Below are 16,399 nucleotides of genomic sequence, written 5' to 3'. Positions count from 1 at the left end.
CAATCACTTTAGCATACAGCGTGTCCCATCTTGCCAGGGTTAATGGTTCATTTTGATCGTCACTCACGTTGGCCAAATCTTCACACAATGCCTGCTTATTTGGATGTTTTCTTGCCACCGCATCTCAGTTGACGGGTTTAACAACAAGGAATCACCATATTTTTGTATGTATTAATCACACTAGCCATTCAGGTTACAAGTACAAAGCAGGACTGTTGGCAATAACAGCCTCTCATTTTGTGAAGAGGAGCACTATGACATCACTAGCCTGAAGGTGCAAGAGAAGAAAATGTCACCTGCAGCACTTTCTGCTCAAGTCACTTCGATTGGTGGCCGCAATAAGCTGCTGCTCAGGCAGCTTTTTAACTGGCTTAGGAACACTAGAAAAATACCGCGAACCTTCCGGAACTGGTCAGCGACATGTTGGCAGTGGTATGCGACAGTAGGCATCTATTTCCACAACGTTGTAGAGTGCCATATATATGCGAAATTTCCCCTGCAGTGCAGCTTCACGGCAGTGAGCTCTGCATTGCCGTGAAGCCCCACCACGCTTCATCAGAGGGTAGGCTGCAATAGTTGTGTTGAATGAACATAGGCATCAACTCGCACAAATCAAATTGCTGTTATTACAATTAAAATTTTTTATGGAGCTTTGCTTCATGCTGGTAATGATGAGGGGTATTTTGTAAGTAAAGATTTTGGTGTTTATGCATGTGGTTATTTGCACAGGTAGGTTATAGGCACAGATTATCAGAGGAAAATTTCATGATCACAATGGGCACCATTTCAGTTTTGCCATGCAGCATTGACCCGCTACGCAAAGCAAGGAAGACAAGAGTGGAGGTGCATGCTACTAATCTAGTAGCTCAGACTGTTTATAACATGACTGCTTATAGTGCAGGACTGGCTACAATGCGGTCTTTATTAAATAACTATATTTTGTTCACATCAAAGCACAGTGGTTTTCTTTGTCAACTACTCACATGACAGCTAATGTTTTCTTTTTCCCACTCAATAACTTTAAAAGGCATGCTTCCTGTTCGATTGTAACAATAACGTGTTATTGTGAGTATAAACGAGGTGCAGACAATGGCGTTTAGTCAGTGCCATCACATTGCATACACGAGCTCTAAAAGCAGACTTCCTTAAGAACACAATGGAATTTCAGAAATCTGTTTGGTTCAGCAGAAGTTCAGCTCAACAGATGTGCCTAAAATATTACGAAAATATTAGGATCAGTAAGAACAAGCAAACTTTATTTAGTGAACCAGGAATGAAAACATGACAGAGGAGATGAGCTGTAAAAGAAAGAAAGAAGAAGAAGAAGAAGAAGAAGAAGAAGAAGAAGAAGAAGAAGAAAAAAAACCCACTTTGAAAGAAAAAACATTTTCACAAACCCAGCACAAACCTGTGACAACCATTTTTTTTATTCATAAACCAGACAGAGTAGTCAGCCTATATTAATTTTAGCCTGATGAGACACAAAGCAATGGTTAGAATTACAGCCAACTTGAGATAATTCAAACTAGCATAGGTCAATACCCTGAAGATTTCAGGTTAGGCCGAGAAATTTAGTTAGTTTGTTGTTTTCAATGCATTCTGAAGCCACTCAATTCAAATGGCCTTCAGTTAATTTAAACTTTTCGGCTTCTGAAGTAAAGAGCAACATGCTAATAAACAGGTGCTGAAAGACCTTCCGAAGGCACGAGTAGTTGATGCATGCCAATGTCGGATACTCAGGTTGTTGCATATGTTGGCAAGCACCACTGTGAATGATCTCACTTAGAGTTGTTCAGAAATAAATGAACTTACCTTGTGTGCATAGCAGTTGTACAGCAGCTCACAATTGTCCCTAAGACACATTTTATTCAACTCTGAATAATTCAAATAAGAATCCGTGGTCTATAGCAGTTTAAAATATGTGAGTTAACTGTCTGACAATTGAATTAAAAGAACTGTTTAACATATGTGCATTGCATTTGGTACTTTTAATGCAATCGAATTAGAAGGTGCATCCAAGTGAGTGATGTCAAGTTAACAGAAGCCATCTATATTCGTATGGCATACATAGAGCTTTCAGAAACCATGTATGCCCCGATCCCATATGGGCTTGTAGTAATGGGGTTGATAACGGCTGTGACCAAGGCCACGCTTATGGTGACACAGTTGAGAAAAAAAAAAGCAGGCACCCTTTCAGACAAACTCTCTTAAACTGAATGTCATTATAAGGTCAATAGTCTAGGGACCATTGTCCGTTATATTTAAAAAAAAGTTTCATTGCCCTTTTGTGTGCTCACTTTTGAAAAAACAAATTAATGTCCCTTCATGTTTGTCTTAGCAATGCCATGCAGTGGATTTGATTGGCTTGCATGCTGGGCCTAAAGGATAGCTAATGAGTCTGACACCATTAAGATGAACCTAGTGAATAAAGAGCAATGTATTAACGTAAGACTTACTTCAGCTTCTTACCGCACCGCCTTATTTTTTTCATGACAGGGCAGCACAACACTTGACTAGCGCACGCCAGTTGTACGTCTTGCATTTGGCGCTGCAGTTGATCCATGCATGTTCTTGCAGCATGCTTTATCAAAGCCTCCATTTCAACCCTGCCGCACAATGAAAGGATTCAGTCACCTGATTTAGCTGCTCCTTTGGACTGGTCAGCTGCCGTCTCCGAGTGTGTGCCGTCATTGGTGGAGATGTCATCACCATCACCTTTTTCATCTTCTGAGCTGCTGTCACACACTATAACTTCAGGTTCTGCTTTGGGCACCTTTTGGCCAGATGATTCTGAAGCAGTTCCAAGCATGTCCTCGAAGGACACTGAAAAAATGAACAGTTGAACTATATGGCCTCAAAATAGTTCAGGTCTCTCGATAAGGAGTTTTGAATAACAATGAGGACATATACACAGACAGGGAATCAAACTTGTATTTTGAAGTACTTTTTAGCAAAGTTAAGAGTCTCACATAATAGTCTAGTCAAGTTTTTGTGTATGGGCTATAACCTCATCAGACCTGGCACATCCATCCTGTGTAGAAAAATTTTTAGAAAATGAATGGTGCTTCCAATCACCCTGAACGCTTGTCCATGGCATTTTACAAGTATGTGCTATCACCTGGCCGAGTTTGGGCCAAATAGAGCCTAAGTGAGCAGTCTGACGTCACTGCAAAATGGTGGCTTCGAGCGTAAACACGTTTTATGGCAGACACCCACATTTGTATCCCAATTATATTTTCCACACTTGTCACAGATAAACTTAAGATGTATCCTTTAAGGAACTGAGGCAAATGCAAACGGTTTGTTTTGTAGAAGGCACAGATGTGCCTTTTTTTTACTACCGAGTAAATGATTATGTCCACGATGATGGACATTGGGACGCTAGAATAGTGCCTCTGAATTTGATTTCGCATGGCTGAATTAGATTTTGGAGTACATAGCTGAATGGCTGCTCACTTTGCCGCTAGCAAAGGACACAGACTGCAATGAATATGATGCTCCACAGATTCCCCTTGGTAAATAAAGACGTTCCCAAGTACAACAGCCCGAACGTCTAAAACCCAACATTTGTTTTAAAAGTTTACATCAAGAACGCTGCACGAAGCCGTAACCCTGGCTGCTCTAAAAAGACTTGAAGCTGTTGCATTGCAGATTATATGTTGTGCATCTCTGCCGTGCAGTTGTTTCTACTATTTCACTCGAAGTAATGATGATAATGATAAAAAGTAAGCCCCCATCATGTTTTTTTTTTTTTTCGAAAGACGTATTGTATAAACTATAAATTAACGAAAATGACAATATTTGTATAAAACGCTTGAAGAAACACAATCTCTGTAGAATGAAATTTAAAAACTTTTTCTGTTCTACTACTTTAGAGTCTCGGTGTCCCTGTGGGTGGACATTAATTTCCTTTTTAGCTACAAACAAGTAAAGATATAGTGATTCATAAATGGTCTATGTCCCTGCGATTAATTTATGAACTCTAAATGATTATTACTACCGCAAGGTTTTTCTCGGGACCCATGAGGAAAATAGTAGAAACAACTGCAGAGCAGTTGTTTCCATAATTCCACTCGAAATAATGATGATAATGATAAAAAGTAAGCCCCATCATGTTTTGTTTCGAAGGCCGTTTTGTATAAGTTAACGAGAAGGACAATACTTGTATAAAACTGCTTGAAAAAATACAATCTCTGTACAATAAATTAAAAAATTTTTTGCTGTTTTACTACTTTAGAGTCTCGGTGTCCCTGTGGGTGGACATTAATTTCCTTTTTAACTTCAAACAAGTAAAGATATAGTGATTCATAAATGGTCTGTGTCCCTGCGATTAATTTATGAGCTCTAAATGAGTATTACTACCGCAGGGCATTTCTCGGGACCCATGAGGATAAAATCAGAAACTGGGTAAACCTGAGATGCAAAATTCCCATAAGGAACACACAGAAATAAGTCCTCACAACATGAGGCATGCCATGGGGTCAAGACTGGTACTGAGGCAAAAATGCAAATGCAGTCTCAATCAACAACCTTAGATAACTGCATCAGTTGCTTAGCTACTGCGTTGCACACACCACCTTTCCTTTGCCAACTGGTTATTTGTGAAAGTTTGTTTTGGCTATAACTGAACCATAGCGTACATTATGTAATTTTGCATGATTTGAAGAGAAAAACAACCCACTGGGTATGAAAAGCGCCACTGCTCCAGAGAAGTGCTCATCCTGCATATTTTTCTATGGCTCAGGTAGAAATACACATACTGATTCAAAAATATGCCACATGAAAAATGCCCCTTGCAGTTGCCGATTTGCAGGAGTTGTGTGCAAAAATGTTCTGCTGGTATTTTTTGGTTTCACTGCCATCAGGCTGTAATTACTGCGAAGTCAGTGCAAACTGACTCAAAAACTGTGTTAGACTCAACTGTCACCGCTGTCTACTGAAAGATTGCACTTCCACTTATTCCACTGGCATCTGAATGCTCTAGCAAACACAAATGGAATATACCAAGTGCAAGCATTGACGAAATGAATGGCTAGCAGGCAGTGCGGCAATGTCTACTGCTTCTACATTACGACTGACCCACATGAATATTTGCTTTCCATTTCAGTCCTTGCTTTACTATTCTACTTCTCGTGGAGGTTGTCAAGAAATGTCTGCGATCTGCACACACTTTATTAAACCGTAACCGCAATGTAAAATTAGCTCACTAAACACATAAGAAAAAAGAGAGAGAAAAGCAGCCTACAATAAAGATAATACTAAGAGCAGAAAAGAAAACAAAACATATTAAACTATAAATTTCTTATTGAGGCTCAACAGTATAGAGTACCTAATTGGGATGCTGCTTTTTTTTCACAGCTACCCTAACTGTGACACTAGTAACACCTATGTTAAATAAAATGCCCCTTCAAAGGACAGCCAATTTTCAAATCACTAGATACGTGCTGATAGTGCCTTTTATAATATTAAAGACATACATGTGGCCTCCCTGATTAAAATTACACGAGACAGTCAAACATAGCATCTGCTGTTTCAAATTCATTTTAATGATGAATACGTACACAATTAGTCAGGCAAAAGTGCAACATGGAGAAGCGCACTTGTGGATCAAGAGGGTCATTTTTTTTTTCTGCCACTGAAGTTTTCGTACTTTGCTGTCATTTTTGTTCACACTCGACTCCATTAGCCATAGCACCTATATTGCAATGTAATTTTACGCATAACAGGACAGAAACATTAAGAGGTGCTTCTGCTATCCAAAAAGAAGTGCAAATACACCTTTCCACCCACTGTGGTCAAGCACATCAGCCAAGATGCGCCAGAAGGCCTCGCGTGCATGGTTGGCAAAGCGCTCCCGCCACTGCAGTTCGTCCAGAAAGCCCTGCACAGTCTCCAGCTTCAGCTGGTTCACCATAAAGTGGCCAAAGACGTCTGTCAACCGCCGCATCAAGTATGCGTGGACTAAGTCGGGCCCAGGGCGGGCCCCACAGCGTACAGGAAAACCTTGCTCAGCCAAGCTGTTGAACTTGACATCCTCAGTAATGACGACACTTCCAGGCCGCAGCCACAGCTCGAGGCTCTTTAGGAATACAGGTGAGTTCCAGCCCAAGGCCACTGACACTGCCTGCCAGAGAACAAGAGAGATGATAAAGGTTATTTTGACACAACACTGCATCCCACATTCATGAAAAATTCCCTCACCGGTCTTCACCTATCACATCTTTCTCGTGCTAAAAGGATGTTACCAGGACGATCAAAATAATTGATAAAAGGGGAGCAAGCCGATTTGAATAGGACTGCAGGCGGATAGACGACAATTAAATTTGAGACAGCATTACTTAGGTTGTATGTGCGCACAGGCCCAGGTATAGTTTTTAACTGAAATGTTCTAGTAGAGGGCGGAGGGATGTTGACTGCATAAGTGGGGGTATATTTGGGTCTACCAGAAAGGCCTTGTATACTATGGTCCACACTTAACTAATTAGCATTTGAACCAACGCAACTTGAACAAATCACCCGCAGTGGTAGCTTAATGGCTATGGTGCTGTGTTGCTGAGCTTGAGGCTGCATGTTCGGTTCCAGCTGTGGCGGCGACATTTTGATGGCCACGAAACGCAGAAACGGTAGTGTATTTCAATTTAAGTTTATATTCAGGTGGCCTAAATAAATCCGAAGCGCCCCACTATGGCACACCTCATAATTAGATTATGGTTTTGGCATGCAAAACCTCAGAATTTTTTAGTAAATTGAAGAAATAATCTATTCCATAAGAAAAAAAAAAGTGCTTCGTGTGATGCATTAGGTAGACGTATAGTAGCAAAAAATCATCAAAAAATCAATAATAGTCAGGGCCATCGTCTCAAAACTGAGCTGTAATTAGTCCCATAATAATAATTTGCTGTTCCTCCAAAAGGGACACTAAAGGCTGTGGGGGTCTTCCTCAACCCGTAGCGCGTATAATCGCAGCTACGAAGGGTTCGGGCGAATAAGGCAACAAGCGAGTCCACTCAACAACGTTTATTGCTGTGGGCAATAAAACACACTTGCAGAGGGAAGTCCGCTCTGTATAATAAGTAATAAAATAGGCTTGCCTCGTCGCGTGTGGTAGTCATGCAAATGAGGTCACTCACGGGTTGCAGCGGGTAAATCCGTATGGGCAGGTAGGTGTAGCGAGGTCAGAGAGGCCCGAGGGTCTCTCGGTCGCGCTCTTTTATACCTTTTTACCTTTTCGCGAGGGGAATGTCCCCCTGGCCTGCCGGATACTTTCCCTCTTCCCGCGCGGGCACGCGCGTCACGAGAGGCGAGCGAGAACCGGGAGAGGGCCAAGTGCATCTCTCCCGTGTCTGCCCGGCTCCCGCTGCGCACAGGATGTCCGCCTGGCTCCCGTCGAGTGCGCTACGTGCGCAAGCGACGGCGAGTGCCCGCGGGAGAAGGTGGCAGCGTGTGCTCCCCACAAGGCAAATATTAAGTCAGGCTAAAGTGATACACTATATTAATGCTCAAGAATGTCTAAGGTGTCAATATTGCAGGCATAAAAAGCCTGCAAGACCAGGTGGTGTTGAATGACTCTTTGAAAGTTGTATATGACTGGTGTGTAAAGTGGAACATGCTAATCAATTATGAAAAGTCCACTTCTATGATTGTGTCAAAGAAGACGCCATTTGTGTTCCCGTACATAATTAACAACATAGAAATGAAACGTTCCAGTAAATTAAGATATTTAGGAATTACAATTTCTCATGACATGAACTGGAGTGATCATGTACAAAATATATGTGGAACAGCCCAACGAAAACTTGGATTCCTACGGCGAAAACTAAAAGATGCACAACCGGATGTCAAACTAAAAGCATATAAATCAATAGTAATGCCAACTCTGGAATGCACAAGTATAATTTGGGATCCAAATCAGAAATATCTTATTGACAAGCTTGAGCGTGTTCAGAGAATGGCAGTGAGGTTTGTATTTTCCTGTTACCGAAGAATGCAGTCCGTAACAGAACCTCCTGCACGTGCAGAGCTGCCAACTTTGGCTGTTCGCAGAAAAATTGCTAGGCTTAAGTATCTTTATCAGCTCTATCACAATGCATTCAATTTGGATTCCGGCTTATACTTGCAGCCGCCCGGCAGACGGTCATCACGTACTAACCATCCCTTTGCAGTTATGCCCTACGTGCCAAGAGTTGATGTCTATAAATATTCGTTTCTGCCTAAAACAATTATAGAATGCAATAACCTTGACCGACGAGTATTTAACAATACTTGTTCATTAGAAACTTTTGAAAAAGAGCTGGAACTGTGCTGTATTGATTTAATGTACCCTTCCCACCCTGTAACAGCCCGGAAGGGCTAACAGTATTCGAAAAAAAAAAAAAAAAAATATTGCCAACAAAGTTTTAGTAATCGAGAAATTGAGGTAAATGCAGGACACAATTTGCGATTTACTTGGGACATTTAAGTACTAGATCGATGACGTAGGCACTCCTCAATGTAATTCTGTCACTAGTAATCAACCTCTCAGAATAAAAAGATCATTGCATTGCATTAAAGGACGAAGGAAAATGCTGCTTGTCCAGTTCTATTTGATGTTTAGAAAAAAGAAGTCATTGACGTTACCCTCAACAATGGTGCGGGCGGTCGCAAGGTTTCGTTTTCGCTCGACTCTGCGCCACCCGCACTTTCGCATTTCAGTAGTTTTTTTATCGTGTAGTGCTGTGTGGGTTTTGCTGGCTCGCAAAACTCACACAAACTGCAAGTAGCAGACAATATCACGTCCATGTGATGTCATGGGATGCCCAAATGGCTCACGCTACTTGACCGAAAGCAGCTGTAGTGACGAATCCCACATTCTGTCTTGGCTCGGTTTCCTCCATGGCTGCATGTTTGTGTTTTGTGCAAAAACTGTTGTTAGCTATCGGGCGCCGTTTTACTCACCAACGGCAGTAAAGTGCGGTGATGGTGTATGCAACGTCACCACTCCCGTGCTTGGGGGCAGGAGATTTGAATTGCACTGTAAGTATGCAGACCCTTCAGACGCAATTTTATCTTAAACTGTCTTTTCTTGACATGAAACAAGAGCTGCAAGGTTTATGGAATGGTATTTTAACAGTCCACGTTGACTTCAGTGTCCCTTTAACAGTGGGTCATACTGTGCATAATGGAAATACTGTATGGGGAAGATAAGAGCTGGGTTACAGCGAGATAGTGAGGTGGGCCAGTTGGTTGATCACCGTGAAAAAACAAGAAGTGCCGTAATATAGAGCTTGCAAAACAAACAAGAAGAGCAAGCTAGTTCCCTTATTTACAGTGGAATCTCAATGATACGATCACGGCTAACATGAATTTCCGGATGATACGAATTTTTCTGTGGTCCTGGCCAAGCCCCATTACTTTGCAACGTGCTAGAGAACGGTTGTTACGAATCGATTTTCGACCCGCGTCGGTTGATACGAATAAACGCCGCCCCACCGACGGCCGCGAGAGGGAACAGCACGCAGTCATGCGCTTTCTCCTTTTCTCTTTTGGTGCGGAGGCGCGGAGGTCGCGACTGGGCGCGAACAGTTTGACGCGGTGGCGCTTTTCTTGCTTTTTGCGATTTTCCCCACGCAGGCATGGGGAAGTGCGGTCTATCGCTTCAACGGAAACTGAGGGTAAGCACAGCGCATACAAAGGTCAGAGCCGTGTGGAGATCGTTTTCAATATACGGTGCGTGCGACAACCCCGACAGCCGGCACAGGTGCGAAGTACAAGAACGCATTTGTTGGCAGAGTAGAAGCCGCCCCCCCCCCCCCCCCCCTCCTTCCCTCCCTCCCTCCTGCGCTGCCTTCACGCTGTGCTCCTTTTGCGTGGGAGATTGCGTCGCCAGTTACCCTTGTGCCCGGTTGCAAGATACGCATTTGGTGCCACACAGCACAGCGTCCCCCCCCCCCCCCCGGCCTTTCGCGCGACGGAAGCAGGGCCGGGCTCGACTGGCGCGCCCGGCCGTGACGGAAGTCGCGTTTGCTCTCCATGCGTGAAGGCGCGCTTTCACTCGCACATACGGCGCACGGCGACGATTTTATCGCCCTCGTTGATCTCCTCTCCTGTCGGTGGGTGCTCGCTACTGCCCTTGTCGGCGAGATTTTCCAGCGGAAGCCGCATTATAACCAGTATTTCGTCTCACACGGCTGCACTGTAAGCGGTATGCATATACATGGAGTTCTATGGGAGGGTAAACGGGAGTCGGAAAAGGCCGCGTTGTAGCCTGTCCTGCACTATAAACAGTTACGTTATAAGTAATCTATACTGTAAATGCTTTTTACGTGCGTGTGCCTGAGTGAATTCACCTCTGACTCTTTAATTTTAGCTAGTTTTAATTGTGTTTCGATGATACGAACATTTTTCGTGACCCCGTGAGATTCGTATCATCGAGATTCCACTGTATAAGGAAAAAGAAAATGCACACTAAACAAAGACCTGGAAGAATAGAAGAATTCAAATACAACATAAACTGCAGAAAGCACTTTGTGTTGCCAATCTTAAATGATATCAACATCAAATTTGTCATTACTTTCTGAGCACCCTTATGTGTCTCAGATTCAGCTTATAACGCCTTGACATTTACTGTGCATCTTCTCCTTATGCAATGCGTCTGGGGGCCTGTAAGGTATGTTTAAATAAAAGCTTTGTACAAGTATTCTAGTGATTTTAGGAGCATTCCATACAATGTCAGACCTTCCAACTTTAGAATATTTAGAAAGTCGAAGCTGGAAAATACCAATATTTTGTGAAACATTCTTTGGGTATTCAACATGTTGATTGTTTATTAAAAATTTGCTGACTTTGTTCTATGAACAGGCACTGGTGGCAGGAATGACCCTATTGATATACAAACAGAAATGTTTACCAAGTTTATTCACAAATATTCAAGTAACGACAGCCAAAAGTCCAATTACTGTTATACATCAGTTCAATAAGTTCGTGTTGCTGCTGCAAGTACGTCTGAATAATCGAAGGGTTCGGAAAAATCAGGCTCTGAAAAATTGGTCAGAGACTGTATTCGTGTTTTTGAAATCAGTCTTGATGTTGTTATGATCGGCTTGGAACGGTATCTCTCAAATGTATGAAGCAAAGCGCTTCTCCCGTGACGAGATAATCGCCTTCATCCCCGAGAAAGCGTCTCACCTCTACGACCGGAGCAGATGCAAAGGGCGAGCTACCAAGAAGGAGGACCTGAGGGAGAGGAGGTCGTCAACTTGACCACCGGAGAGAGGACTTCCCCGAATAGACATCGGCCACCACAAGACCACGAGGGGTTATTTAAGGCCGCCCTGGCCCCCGTGTTAATCAGAACCGCTCGAGACTCGGATAGAGTCAAAACCATGTACCAATGAAGTGAATACAATCTTTTCTAATTTTCATCATCACGATGCCCGCCTTCATCGTCGTCTCCTGATTCTTGCGGTGACGACCCACCTCACCCGGTCGAGATTAGAACAATGTTAACCAGACGTGTATGAAAAATGGTAAAATTGAGTGTCAATCTGACGAAGTAAACAGGTTTAAAAATCAGTCATTTTACAATAAAATCACAAAATTTGCTGCTTAGGTGATGTTACAAGTGTAGAACAGATTCAATCATAAGAGGTCAATGGCCAGGCCGCCAGTAGCCAGTAGAAGCACTTAGGTGCTTGGCTATCATCAAAATGCAGTAACCACAGTCCATACACTAAAGCTGAAAGCTTGCTACTATCTGCAAAACAGATGCACTACCTTGTGGCATATCAAAGTAATTAATTTACCCTTTTCATAATTCACAAGTGCACTTCTCTGCACTGCACATTTGCCCAACTAATGGTGGCACCTTTCATCATTCAAATGAAGACGAAGTGCTAGCTGCATATGCTGGGGCTTCTTTCTTGCGCATGGTTTCATCAATAGAGGCACATCTACATTTTCCATGTTATAGTACAAGGAAACTGTGCTTGTACATGCTGTTTTCAAAAATGACTATGCCACCATTAGATTGACAAACTACCTTGCAGGAAAGCTAACCTTACAATTATGAGAATGGTCTATTGCCAATTTACTTTTTTTTTTTTTTACCTACAGTAGCCTTAAAGGCCCTTAGTTGAGGGCATTACATATCACGGGGGGGAGGAGGAGAAGTAGAAACATAGAATAGGTTCCAAACTAGTAGTAGCAATCACAATAAGGTGAAAAACAAAAATATGCCAACTCTATTCTCTACTATTTTCTCTTTCTGTCCTTTGCCCGCTGTGGTGGCATAGTGGCTTCAGCATTACGCTTCTAAGCCCGAGGGGGTGAGGTCAAATCCCATCCATGGCGGCCACATATCGATGGGGGTGAAATGCAAAAACGGTCGTGTACCATGCATTAGGTGCCCATTCAAGAACCTTAGGAGGTCAAAATTAATCCGGAGTCCACCACTATGGCATGCCTCATAATAATATTGTGGGTTTGGCACGTAACACACCATAACTTCCCCCCAAATTTGCTGGCCGCCATTCACGTATCAGCAGGCAAAGCTAGATAGTTATAGTGTGGCCAGCAACAATTTACTTTCCTTCTGGTTCTTTAAGAGAGTTTCAATAAATGACCACTTACAACTACATAGAAAACTGCTGGCCTGTTGGTGCCCTCGGTGTATATGCACGCGTTGTACCTGTGCTCTTTGTTGTATGGGAACAGGCCTTGCTGTACCACTGCTTCTGTTGGCCAGGCTATGCTTATCGGGGAGAAACTCCAAGAGTAATCGGAATTCGAAATCAAGCTCTGGCTACTTCAGTGCACAGCCCACAGAAGCAATCTTTCAGGAGATCTTAACACACCTTGAGCCTTGTCTCGAGAGTGGAGCGGTCAAGAGCACCTAGGATGAGGTACCGGCCCAGCTGGGCAGTTGCCACCTCAACCTGGATGCCTGGTCCCCCTAGCTTGGCACGCCGTGTGGCCACGGCACGGGCACACACTTCCTGCAGGCCACGCCACACATTGCGCACCACAAAGCTGTCCACTACAGCCTCTGCTAGCACGGTTGTGAGGTCCGACTGGCGTGCCCAGTGATAAACCAGGCAAATGAGCTTCCAGAGTGGCAGCCCAAAGCGTGCAAAGAAGCTGGGCTGCTGCAGCAGGCTCTTACGCTGGCAGCTGCACACACAAGAATCACACAGTGAGCAGGAAGTAAAAAAAAAAAAAAAAATGTTTCAATTTCAAAACAAATCTTGCTTGCAAGATATTTTACCCTCATCTACTGTGGCCAAAACAGCATCACTGCTTTGCTACTTCACTTCACATTCAACACTGATAGTACTTGTCAGTTTCTTTTTATGCAGCAGAACACTTCCATTTTCAGACAAAAATGCTGTGTGGGCTAACAAGAAATTTAGCATACTTGCTGGAAAATTCTCATGGACAGACGCAGTCAGAATAATAGAAAGCAGAGGTGCACCAGCTCAAGTGCATCAGTGCACTCCCTCACAGTGCAGGCTCAAATACCGACAATCCTATAGGGCATGTGTGTCTTTGGACACTGCGTAGCCTGTGCTCCTTTCAGCCTTCATGTTACGAGTAAGAACAGTGCATTAAATGGTGCAGTGGTTGCATAAAACACCATTAGCTCTAAATTCTCACAAAAAGAAAATGCTAACAGCTTTGGCCAGAAGTACATGCCAGTGTGTACATTGATGCGAGAATCTGCTCAGTGCGAACAACATTTTCTAAAGAAGCACAGACAGAAATATTTCTTAGTTGCACAGCATGATAAGCCTCTGATTGCCAAGCTTTTCGGATGTTTGATGAAGGTGACTCTTGACGGCTGTTTTTCATCGGCTACGATCTGTTAGGAGGGCGACATGGGTAGGACGGTCGCTCCAGTCTTGTGCTGTACGTGAAGTTGTCCGATGGGCTGATCTGATGAGTTCATTGCCTGATGGCAACGAATAAAAAAATTTATCATACAGGCATAGGCGTGGTATTGTACAACAGGAGGCAACAGTGGGTACCCTCTCTGCATTTTTGTTTCCTTGTGTATCGAATGTACATTTTATTCAGAGTAACAAGAAAACCTGGCTTTATCACTATCATCATCAGCAGCCTAATTCTTCATATGACCTGCTGTCCCAATGCAGGGTTTTATGACCTTAAAACTTTTAATTTCTCACTTCAAGAGTTTTAAGCATGACAACTCATTGTTGCTCTTATGATTGATGGTGCTGGGAACCCCACATTTATGGCCATCCCTGCTGGCACAAGAATCAGAATTCATCAAAAGTTTCAGAACTTAGGAAATGTGTACATCTTAAAAAAAAAAAAAAAAAAAAAAAAAAAAAAAAAAAAAAAAACCTGCATGGTAAGTTCTGTGCCAATCTTCCATGGTGGAAAGCTGGAGATATAGGTAACAGAGACTGCCTCAGCATGAGAAAGATGTTTGCCTAATAAACAAAGCCACCAGTCAAACTCCTGTGCAGACTTATAAACAGGCCAAAGGGTTCAGAGGAGATGGACACTTGAAATGAAACAGTGGGTGAAAAAACCTCGGGCCTATATTGTTTGCCGACCGTTGATCACTTCTGCATGGAACTTATGGCTAGTCCAACGCATATCACAAATGTGAATGTGTTAGGAGCGGCACTGAGCGAATCCAGAATGGGACATCTTGTGTGGGGCAAAGAATGTGTATAACTGTTCGCCTGAGACATTGGGCATGACATTCAAAGTGTTGAACATAACCTTGTAATAGTTGCTTGAGCTCTTGCGCAATTGGCAATTGTCCTTCAACCAAGATATTGGTGTCTTGTTCTGCGAATTACTTAGCGTATCTGTACAATTTACGCTGAGTGTTGCGGGTGATATCAAATCAGAAACAAGTGAGCTTGTAGAGTAGTCTCTTCCATTGCTTACTTTCTTGCTTAGCAGCAGCTTGCTTCTAAGGTAATATGATATCACATTTGGGAATTCTATATGGGCTCACTGACGTAAAGAAAGGTTCTTTACTGATAAGTACATACGTCAACCTTTAATATTTCTATGATAGTGACATGCTGTTGTTTCAGAACTGGTACTGATGCCATCAGAAGTTTATGTGAACCTTTTGAGCATGTGGTTTATGTAGTTCCAAGTGCTGTGAAGCACTGACTAGTGGATCCCAGTTTGCACAATGGGTTGTCATATGACCCCTGTAGACAGCCAAATATATAGTTTTCTCATCGCTGTCACTCTACACCTGGAGTGGTTAAAGACACTGTTGAAAGGTGCGGCAATGCCAGCCAGGGATGGCTTTGCGACATTGGCAGTTATACAAGCAACGCGCCTGACTTTCGGGTTAAGTCCAGTGGCAGCAACACACTGTATGCTGCATCAAAACCCCTTGAGAGTCTAAAATTGTGGGCACACAACACACTCAACTCAGCAATTTGAGGCCCATAAATTATGGTGCACTACGGGTAACTAAGATGCGTTAAAAGCTAACTGCAACGAATATTCACTTTGACTAAATTTACTATATATGAGTAAGTATATACCACTGAAGCAAATTTTGCAAAGCCATAGGGCTATATCAGAGGTTAAGTCATGCATCACTTCCAGCAGACAGCAATGGCGACATATTTTTTTCAGTTGTGGTATCAAAAACAGCTATTTTTGCAAGCTTTTCATGTCACTTCCGCTGTTTTTCAGACGTCAAATCTTGCATGGAGGCTCCTCAATATCTAAACTGTCTTAAGCTAGGCTTTTTATGTGGTCCAAAATTTTGTTGCAGTTGGCCTTTAGGGTGATCTCTTTTTTAAATTGACATTGTTCGAAAAGGTCAAGTGCATCCACAATTTTTAAATGCTTAGTTCAAACACTGAATTATATCAATGAATTTTGCATGCCCTTCTGAGGTTTCCGAGAAGTCAGCTGTACAGCTGAAGAACTTAAATAGATTGTGCCTAGCACTTCTGTTTCTTGTAGTTTCTGTTCTATGTTAGCTCAACCCAAATGCCATGTACAGCCCTAGACATTACAGCCATCCAACATTGCACTTTTTTATATACAATTAATGTGGATGCCCCTCTACTGTTGGACATGTAGCTTTGCATGTGTACCATTAAAGGAGCCCCATGACATAGTCATCTAATTATTCTCAGTTCATTACTACAACTGACAGTAGAGAGAACAATATGGTTATACACCCAAAAACTGGGTTTTCAGTGCACATTTAAATCCAAAATTTTGATTCAAAATTACTGCCTCTAAGCCCCACCAAATGACAACAGCCGTCATTTGGCATAGCTAGTGTAATTTCAAGAAGTGTGGGGCCCCCGTTGTGTAGCCTGCTCTGAAACATTCCAAAACTACATGTGTGCTGTGCCAGACTCTCCTTGCTCGTGTGCTCTGACATCCAGTAGTGCAACAAAAGCAT

The 16,399-nt window shown here is 42.8% G+C and overlaps 1 protein-coding gene across 1 annotated transcript in view; it reads right to left on the bottom strand.

The window, feature by feature from the left end:
- The window catches only part of LOC119456797 (uncharacterized), an 83,363-nt gene that overhangs the window by 32,794 nt on the left and 34,170 nt on the right, over positions 1 to 16,399 (bottom strand). The window contains 3 exon segments of the mRNA XM_049669079.1: positions 2,635 to 2,823; positions 5,779 to 6,124; positions 12,831 to 13,190. Coding sequence (XP_049525036.1) covers positions 2,635 to 2,823; positions 5,779 to 6,124; positions 12,831 to 13,190 — 895 coding nt within the window.

This window comes from Dermacentor silvarum, chromosome 6, assembly GCF_013339745.2.
Source record: "Dermacentor silvarum isolate Dsil-2018 chromosome 6, BIME_Dsil_1.4, whole genome shotgun sequence".
NCBI lineage: Eukaryota > Metazoa > Arthropoda > Arachnida > Ixodida > Ixodidae > Dermacentor > Dermacentor silvarum.
This window is presented reverse-complemented; position numbering and strand designations above follow the sequence as displayed.